This window comes from Mus caroli, unplaced genomic scaffold (assembly GCF_978045245.1).
Source record: "Mus caroli unplaced genomic scaffold, Mus_caroli_1 scaffold_6, whole genome shotgun sequence".
Taxonomy (NCBI): domain Eukaryota; kingdom Metazoa; phylum Chordata; class Mammalia; order Rodentia; family Muridae; genus Mus; species Mus caroli.
Window position 1 is genome coordinate 16,125,001 of NW_028227261.1, and position 10,000 is coordinate 16,135,000.

At 47.9% G+C, this 10,000-nt stretch overlaps 1 protein-coding gene across 4 annotated transcripts in view; it reads left to right on the plus strand.

Moving 5' to 3' along the window:
- Fblim1 (filamin binding LIM protein 1) overlaps positions 1 to 10,000 on the plus strand; it is a 27,831-nt gene that overhangs the window by 10,809 nt on the left and 7,022 nt on the right. For all 4 annotated transcript variants that reach the window (XM_085838744.1, XM_085838745.1, XM_085838742.1 and 1 more), the window contains exons 4-6: positions 3,080 to 3,261; positions 3,790 to 3,907; positions 8,343 to 8,512. In XM_085838744.1, the coding sequence (XP_085694870.1) occupies positions 3,080 to 3,261; positions 3,790 to 3,907; positions 8,343 to 8,512 (470 nt within the window). The remainder of the gene's footprint in view (positions 1 to 3,079; positions 3,262 to 3,789; positions 3,908 to 8,342; positions 8,513 to 10,000) is intronic.

The window sequence follows — 10,000 nt, forward strand, 5'->3', positions numbered from 1 at the left end:
TTCTGGTGCATCTGAAGACAGCTACAGTGTACTTACATATAATAAATAAATAAATAAATAAATAAATCTTTAAAAAATATTTATTTATTATTTATACTGAATTCTGCCTGTATATACATTTGCAAGCCAGAAGAGTGCACCAGATCTCATTACAGATGGTTATGAGCCACCATGTGGTTGCTGAGAACTGAACTTAGGACCTTTGGAAGGGCAGCCAGTGCTCTTAATCTCTGAGCCATCTCTCCAGCCCAGAAAACACAATTTTTTTTTGACCCACAGTAATTGTATGTGTTTATGTGACACAGTATCTTGTGTTATGGCTTGTGGGCAGCATGTAATCTTCAGGTCAGGGTAATTCGCATATCCAGTGCCCCAGATACTTATTTCTCCATTGTGGGAACATTCACAATCCTGTTAGCTATTTTGAACTATCCGATTGACTGTGGTCAACTGCAGTACGAGCCTTTCCTCCTGGGTATGGTGGTACAAACCTGCAATCCCAGCACTCAGGAAGCTGAGGATGGAGGATTGGAAGCTCGAGCTAGTTTGGGCACCATGATGAGAACCAGTCAGAGAAGGGGGAGACGGGAGGAGAGCTGAAAGTTCCCTGCACCCTGTTAATGCTTTGCCAGGAGGGTGAGACGTCGAGCCTGACAGCCATCTGAGTCTGGCCCTAGACCAGCAGTAGGGAAATGACCAGAAGCTGGCTGTTTGTACATCTACGCCCCCAACCCTCCAACCCTCCATGACTCTGCAATTCAGCTTAGTCAGGACCGCCCTCTAGAGCACACATCCGACTGTAAGGTCCTCTCAGCCCCGAAGGAGTGGGGGGGGGGGGAGGATAGCGGTGCGGTGCGGTAGGCTAGGACACCTGACCCCAGAGAAGTGAGGATAGGCGTGGCGCTAGAGCCTAGGTCTTCTGACTCTGGGAAATCTAGAACTTTCTGTGCTTTGCCTTTGTCCTGCCATGACCATTATCTTTCTCCCACCTTTGTTTATGTGTATATGTGTGCACGCACATACACACATGCCACAGGTCAGAGGGCAGCTTGGAGGAGCCTGTTCTCCTCCTCCATCCTTTGGGTCCTAAGGATGGAATTAAGGTCAGGTTGTCAGGCAAGTCCCTTTACCCACTAAGTCAACCATCCTCTTCCTCCTCCTCCCTCCTCCTCTTCCTCTTTTGTTTGTTTGTTTGAAACATTCATAATATATAGACCAAGCTGGCCTGGAACTCAGAGAGAGCCACCTGCTCTATATCCCACACCCTGGAATTAAAGACCCATGCCTGCATGCCAGCCTCACTGGGCCACTATTGGCAGTGCTTGTCATGTACCTTGACGTGGGCAGAATTCATCAGTCCCTTCCTGATACGCCTCGTACCCTGGCCCCACCCCTACCTTGTCACCTCCTTGAAGGGAGCTGGCACCCTTGGTAGAGACAGTGGTTCCTGAACAGCAGAAGGAGACGGCTATGGCCATGGTGACTGGCCCCTCATCCCTCAGGAACACAGAAGCCTGTGCCCAATAACCAGGGCCTACCTTTCCTGGCCTGGCCTCCTCCCGATCAGCTCATCCTGGGGAGCCCACACGACCGCTGCGGGTAGGGGATGGTCCCGTGCAATGTCTGTGTGTGCTGTCTTATGGAGACGCAGCTAGGTTGGTACAGTGTGTGCTTAGCTTACACACACACACACACACACTTTGCTTTGGGCAAATTGCCAGGAGTGGTATAGCTAGGTCACATGGACGATCTATTGCTTTTTATTCCCCTATTCTAATTTATTTATTGTGTGTGCATAGGATAGGGTGGGGGCCCATGCCCTGGGACTGTATGAAGTCCATTCTTTTACCATGGGGGTTCCAGGGATGGAACTCAGATTTGGTAGCAAGCTCCTTTACCCACCGAGCCATATTACTGGCCCAATTGTTAAGTTTTTTTGTTGTTGATTTTAGTTTGTTTATCTTATTGTTTGGGGTTTTTTTTGTTTGTTTTTATTTATTTTATTTATTTTTTTTTGAGACAGGGTTTCTCTGTGTAGACCTGGCTGTCCTGGAACTCACTCTGTAGACCAGGCTGGCCTCGAACTCAGAAATCCGCCTACCTCTGCCTCCCGAGTGCTGGGATTAAAGGCGTGGGCCACCACTGCCCTGCAAAACTTTCTCTGTAAACCAGGCTGGCCTTGAACTCACAGAGCTCCACCAGCTTCTGCCTCTGAGTGTCAGAATCAAAAGTGTGTGCCACCACATCTAGCTCTTAGTTTGTTTGAAAGATGTGTTTATTTTTATTCATGTATATGTGTGTTTTGCCTGAATGTATGCCTAGTGGCTCTGGAAGTCAGAATTGGGTATTGAATTCTCTGAACTGCAGACAGTTGTGAGTCACTGTGTGGGTGTTAGGAACCCAACCTGAGTAATTAATTCATAAGAACAGCAAGTGCTCTTAACTGATGAGCCATCGCTCCAGCCCCAATTGTTGGGGTTTTGAGAAACTCTAGGCTGACTTCCGTAGTGGCTAGACTAGTTTACATCCCACTGGCGGCATATGAGGCCCCCATCAGGGAGCTGGGGTAGCAGGATTCCACTTTAATCCCAGCATTCAGGACACAGAGGTAGGTGGGTCTCTGTGAGTTTGAGACCATCTTATTTATACAGTGAGTTCCTGGACAGCCAGAGCTATGTAGAGAGATGCCCAACACCACCCCACCCCCAAAAGGGAAGAGGGTCCCATTGGCCCAGCTCATGGCTGTTTTCTCAGCCTTGGCTACCATCTTGGCCATACCACCCTGAGGTATCACATCTGAGCTCTGGCCTTGGGTCAGCTGCTCAACGTAGGCAAATCATCACCTGTCCATTCCCCTGACAAGAGCCATAGGGTTTGAGGCTCACTTTCCAAGGAAACCATTGAAGATTCAGAGAGTTGACACTCTTGCCTAAGGACCCACAGCAAGCCAGAGACAGCAGTTCAGGGTGGACTGGAGCCAGACCTGAGCTTTTACCCATGGCTGCTTAGTCTTCTGGGTGAGTAGATCTGCCTTGCGCCCTGTGGGACTCTGGGCAACCCATCCCTTTTCCCATTGTAGGATGCTCTCTCCCACCTCCTTCCCTGAATGAGGAGGACCTAGACCTCCCGCCTCCTCCACCGCCCCCTTCTGCCTACCTGCCTCTTCCAGAAGAGGAGCCTCCTGTCTTACCAGGGAAGTCGCTCATTTCCGACTTGGAGCAACTGCACCTGCCCCCACCCCCACCTCCACCCCCGCCACAGGTAAACTTCGAGTGTCCCCAAGCCTCCTCAGCCCGAGGGGTTGGGGGAGCTTCCCAGAATTACCAAGGTGGAGGTGCTTTGGTTCCTTCCGCTTGAAGGCCATCAGTCTTCAAAGCCCTTCCGAGTTCCAAAGCTGGTAGAAACTGGGATTTGTACAAAGTAAGTTCAAGGCCGGCCTAAGCAACCGCATGAGACTCCCTATCTGGAACTAAAAGAAAGAAAAGAGATTGGGGATAGAGTTAGTTCAAAGATAGAGTCCTTGACTAGCAAGCCTGGGAAGAGTCACTTTGGTGGAGAGAGCCCCAGGCACAGAGAAGGGAGGTTCTGGCTCTTGCTGCTCAGCATTCCTGTTGAGCTATAGAAGCTGGGCATTTTGCTCCTCCAGCCTCAGTTTCCTCATCTGTACAATGGGACTAATGGTACTTGGAGCCCCCCTCAGAAAAATAGTCAAGCTGGGAGGATCTAGTGAGGTCCCCACCAGCCGACTTCTCTTCTACCTCCTCATATGTATCTCCCTCCCACCCCCAGGCTCCATCAAAGGGATCATCTGTCCACCCTCCGCCTGGTCACGCCAGACCCTTGGAAGAGGAGCTTCCTCCTCCCCCAGAAGAGCCTGTCACACTTCCAGAGAGAGAAGTGTCCACGGGTATGGCTTTGTGCTTGCTCTCTGGGTCTTCAGGGGTCAGAATGGGCTTAGCATGTGAAGTGTGGGAGAGCAGGGTCCCTCCTGCTCACTTGACAGGGACTGTCTATACAGTGTGTAACTGCTGAATCTCCATCGCAGCCGTGTGCTTGCTTCTGGTTTGCTGATAATGATGGTGCTTTTGAGATAGGGTCTCATGCAGTCCAGGCTAGCCTTGAATTTGAGATGTAGCCAAGGATGGCCTTCTCTTTCTCCATCTACTTCACCTCGTGAGTGCTAGGATTACAGGCGTGTATGTGCCACTGTGCTTGGTACTGCAGATAGAAGCCAGTGCTCACTCCATCCATACTCGACCAGCTGGACTACATCCCTAACCTACCTTCCTTTCATTTTCTTTTCTTTTTTTTTTTTTTTTTTTTTTTTTTAGATTTATTTATTTATTATATGTAAGTACACTGTAGCTGTCTTCAGACACTCCAGAAGAGGGCGCCAGATCTCGTTACGGATGGTTGTGAGCCACCATGTGGTTGCTGGGATTTGAACTCTGGACCTTCGGAAGAGCAGTCGGGTGCTCTTACCCACTGAGCCATCTCACCAGCCCTCTTTTCTTTTTTTAAATTTATTTACTTTATAAATGTGAGTAGACTGTAGCTGTCTTCAGACACACCAGAAGAGGGCATCAGACCCTATTACAGATGGTTGTGAGCCACCATGTGGTTGCTGGGAATTGAACTCAGGACCTCCAGAGGAGCAGTCAATGCTCTTAACTGAGCCTTCTCTCCAGCCCCTTTCTCTCTCTCTCTCTCTCTCTCTCTCTCTCTCTCTCTCTCTCTCTCTCTCTCTCTCTCTCTCTCTCTCCCTTCCTTCCTTCCTTCCTTCCTTCCTTCCTTTCTTTCTTTCTTTTTTTTTTTTTTTTTTTTTTGGTTTTTCGAGACAGGGTTTCTCTGTATAGCCCTGGCTGTCCTGGAACTCACTTTGTAGACCAGGCTGGCCTCGAACTCAGAAATCCGCCTGCCTCTGCCTCCCGAGTGCTGGGATTAAAGGCGTGCGCCACCACGCCCGGCTCCTAAAAATCAAAAACAAAACCAAAAAGATTTTTTTCTCTCTGTTTTTCTGAGACAAGACCTCACTCCATAGCTGGCTCTGGTTGCCTTAGAACTCACAATGTAGACAGGCTGGCTTCAAAGTTGTGGCAATCCTACTGCCTCAGCTCCATCCTAGGATTACAGATGTGTTTTTTTAATTCTTTGTTTGGTTTACTTTTTTAATTCTTTGTGGGGCACGGGGGATGTAGCAAGAAGGCTCAGAGGGTAAAGGCACTTATCACCAAGGCTTAGTAATGTCACTTCTGTCCATAAGTCCCGCTTGGTGGAGCAGACTCTCAGAGGATGTCTCCCTGGTCTCCACTCAAGGTGTATACATGCATATACAACCGATCAGTAAATAAAAGTTAATTCTTTTTAGTTATTTTTTTATTTGTTTACTTTGTACCAGGGTGTATGATGCAGGAGGATTAGAAGTTCGAGGTCATCCTCAGCTACGTAGTGAGTTGGGGGCTAACCTGGGCTACAAAAGACTGTCTCAAAAACAAAGAACCAATTCAGCCAAGCACATGTGCCAAATGGTGGCACAGACCTTTAGTCCTAGCACTTGTGAAGCAAAGATAGGAGGTTCTCTGAGTTCAAGGCCAGCCTGGTCTACATAGCAAGTTCCATGCCAGCTAGGGTCTACATGGTGAGACCTTGTTTCTTCCTCCCCACCACCCTCAACCCTCAACTCACTCTCTCTGTCTCTGTCTCAGTCTCTCTGTCTCTGTCTCTCTCTGTCTCACACACACACACACACACCAGTTTCTAATTTTCTCATTTTGCGTTTTGAGCTTTGAGTCTGTTTTTCATTGCTGGTTTTCCAAGTTGTCTCTGAGCCGGTTTCCCATCAGAATATGCAATGGCTCCTAGCCCCGCCCCCTCCCCCTTTAAGGCTGTGTGACAGTCCTCCTTAGGAACTGTAGGAAAGTAGGCGTGATGGGTTCTACAACTGCCTCCTGATGGATCTGTAGATGGTTTCTCACGGTAAATGCACTGAGCTGAGTCACCTTAGCAGGTTATTTCACTGTGTGAGGGGTTTTCTGGGGTAAATTCCTAGAAGAGGAAGGTAAGCTATAAAAAGGTTGGTGTTTCAAGTTTTGTATTTTTTGTCAAATCACCTTCCTTAGCCATCCCAGCCTACGCATACCCACCAGCAGGTTCTGGCTGTTTGCTAGAAGGTTCTACAGCACTGTGTGCTTTGTTTAATTTAGCCGCTAAGCACTTACTCAGAGCCAGTTTGTTATTTATCCTTTGATTTAAGGTAGATTGTAGCTATCTTTTTTGCTACTTTGTGGCTTCTTCTCTCTTCCATGGCTTTCCACCTTTTCACACCCCCTGATACCAGGTAAGAGAGAAAAAAGGTTAGGGGGAAACAAAACAAAGATCTTTGAATAAAGTCAGGGTCAACGTTCTTGTTAGACTACTTGCTGTTGGATGGCAACTCCGAGTTCCTCCGGGCAGGGCAAGTTTGATCTTCACTGTCAGGATCTCCAAGTTTCTTCTTGTTTCTTCCTTGTGCGTGACTACTTAATAAACCACACAAACCACACACAGCAACCTATCACTCAGGGCCCTAGTGTTTATAAACCCTCTGAACAGTTCCCAGAATTCCCAGCATAGAAACTATCTGCAGCTGGCAACATCACACCTCTGCTAGAGCTCGAAGTGAATCGGGAGTCAGCCGCTTTGGTCAGTCGAAGCGCACCAGAGAACAAAATGAAAACACGTTCCCAACTATTTCTCTGTTTTTCTTTCTTTCTTTTTTTTTTTTAATTTATTTTTTGTTTGTTTGTTTGTTTTTTCGAGACAGGATTTCTCTGTGTAGTCCTGACTGTCCTGGAACTCACTCTGTAGACTAGACTGGCCTCGAACTCAGAAATTCGCCTGCCTCTGCCTCCCAAGTGCTGGGATTAAAGGCGTGTACCACCACGCCTGGCTTTCTCTGTTTTTCAAAGACGCCAAAACCTCAAAATTGTCACTACAGTACATTTTTGGCACTCAAAAATTTTGTGTGGTTGGTTTTGTGTTTTGTTTGGTTTGTTTGCTTGTTTGTTTATTTGTTTGTTTGTTTTGAGACAGGGTTCCTCTGTGTGTAGCCCCAGCTGTCCTGGAACTAACGTTATAGACCAGCCTTGAGATCCGCCTGCCTGCCTCCCATGTGCTGGGATTAAATGTGTGCACCACCACTGCCTGGCTTGAATTTTTTTTTTTTTAAGATTTTTTTTTTTCTTGTGAGTACATTGTTGCTACCTTTGGACAGACCAGAAGAGGGCATTGGACCCCATTACAGATGGTTATGAACCATGATGTGGTTGCTGGGAATTGAGTCACGACCTCTGGAAGAGCAGTCAGTGCTCTGAGCCATCTCTCCAGTCCAGTTCTGATTTGCTGTCAGTTGTCCTAACTGCTGAGCCATCTCTACAGCCTTTTTTTTTTTTTTTCTTTTCTTTAAGGTACAGTCTTACAGTATAGCCCAGGCTAGCCTGGAACTCTGTCTTCCTTCATCAGCCTTCAGAGTGCTAGGATTACAGGTGTAAGCCACCACACCCAACATCAGAATCTCTTAGGGTTTTTTGTTTTGTTTTGTTTTTTAAGATTTATTTTAGTGAAATATTGTGGTGCTTGCTTTAATCTCAGCACTCAAAAGACAAAGGTAAAATCTCTGACTTTGAGACCATCCTGGTCTCCATGGCAATTTTGTTGTTGTTTGGTTTTGGTTCTTAGACAAGGTTTCTCTGTGTAGCCCTGGCTGTCCTGGAACTCACCCTATAGACCAGGCTGGCCTCGAACCCAGAGATCCTCCTGCCTCTGCCTCCCGAGTGCTGAGATAAAAGATGTGTGTGCCCATTTTCTTATTTTTAATTATGTGTATATGTGTATGTGTATGTGTATGTGGGTGTGTGCACATGGATGCATTATCCTCAGAGTCCAGAAGAGAATCTCTGGACTTACAGCAGCTGACTGATGTGGGTAGGGGGAATTGAACTCAGGTCTTCTGTAAAGCAGTGTGTGTTCTTAAGCAACGATCCATCCATTTCTTCAGCTCCTCTCATAGCATAATCAGGGTCATCTGAGTGTTGGCAGTCCCCTGCACTCTCTCAGAGATGAGACCCTGAAGGCCAACTCTGCTTTCTTTTCCTCTCTCTCTCTCTCTCTCCCCCCCTCTCCCTCCCTCCCTCCCTCCTTCCCTCCCTTTCTCCCTCTTTCTTTCTCCCCGCAACCCTTCTTGCTCTGTAGACCCTCTTCAATTATTAGTTGAGGAAGCCTTTGAGGCTGGGCCCTGCACACACACTGGGGGATTGGGTACTGCCTTCCTGGGCTGCTAACAGCCTGTGTCTCCCCTACCCCAGATGTCTGTGGTTTCTGTCACAAGCCCGTGTCTCCTCGAGAGCTGGCTGTTGAGGCCATGAAGAGGCAGTACCACCCCCAGTGCTTCACCTGTCGTACCTGCCGCCGCCAGTTGGCTGGACAGAGATTCTACCAGAAGGATGGGCGCCCCCTGTGCGAACCCTGCTACCAGGTACTCCCCTGCATGTAGCCCCCAGGTTGCACTGATTGAGCACAGAGCATTGGATCCCATACGGACCTCCTAAGAGATTGGGACACCATGAACCCATTTCACAGCCGAGGAAGCTGAGACTCAGAAAGGAGAAAACTCAACCAAGCAGGGTTAGTTTCTGTGGCTGCTATAATGCATGCGTCCATTTCCACAGCAACAGCGATGACAAAGAGATGTATTTGGTTGAGAGGTTCCAGTTCGTAGTAAGATGGCCTTGCCAGTTTGAACCTGTGGTGAGATAGTGCATCGTGGTGTGGGCTTCCGGAAGGACAAACTGGCTGCCTCATGGCCAGAAAACACCAAAGAGGAAGGGACAGTTCCATACCCCCATAACATGGACCACCATTAGGTCCCGCTTCCCAGAGGCTCCCCCACCTCCCAACAGTGCCCCCTGGAGCCCAGGCCTAGTGGGTGAATGGAGAGCATTCCAAACAATGGAACCACAGTTTGGTGGCTTCAAACCATTCGCATTTCTTCCTCATAGTTATGGGGGCTATAAGTTCATAAATCAATTTCCTCAGGCTCGAAGCAAGATGCCTCCCCCTTCCTGCTCTTCCGGCTCTAGAGGAGGCGGCATTTGCTTGCCTTTTTAGCTTTGGTTGGTTGGTTTGGGTTTGGTTTCGTTTGGTGTTTTTTGTTTTGGGGTTTTTGTGTTTGGTTTTGGTTTGGTGTTTGGTTTTTTGGTTTTTGTTTTTTTAAGGATTCTCTGTGTAATAACCCTAGCTGTCAGGGAACTCTCTTGGTAGACCAGACTGGTCTGGAACTCACAGAGAACCACCTGCCTCTGCCTCCCTTCTGGGTGCTGGGATTAGAGGCCACCACACCAGACCTCTTTTGAGGGGTTTCCAGACTGAAACAGAGGGGAGGGTGCTCTTGAGACCTTCACTCCCCAACTTACAAGTAATGAGTTAGCTGTGAAGGTGTCCATGTGTTGCCAGAATTCAGAAACCTGAGGCGGGGGAACAAAGAGTTTAAGGATCCAAAGTTATAGCGACAGACCCTGCCTCAAAAAACAAAAAAAACAAAAACAAAAACAAAGAATTTGGATATCATTCATCAGCAGTAGTGTTGAACGTGTAAGGATTTGTTAAGGGGGCTGGGTATGATAGCATATGCCTGAAATGTAAACACTCGTGGGTGGAGGTGGGAGATTCAGGAGTTCAAAGTCATACTTAATTATGTAGTCTAACCTGGGCTACATGACACATTACACTATCTCAAAACCAGCCAAAAAAGTGTGTGTGTGTCTGTGTGTATGTGTGAAAATTGTTAAGACAGTCCCCAGGCTGAGCAGATACTTCAGTGGCAGGGTGCTTACTTGGCACATAAAAGGCCTTGATTTCAGTCCCTAGTTCTGAAGTTCTGGAGAAAGGAGGGAGGGAGGGAAGGAGGGAGGGAGGGAGAAAAGAAAGATAGAAAGATAAAGACAGGGCTGGTGAGATGGCTCAG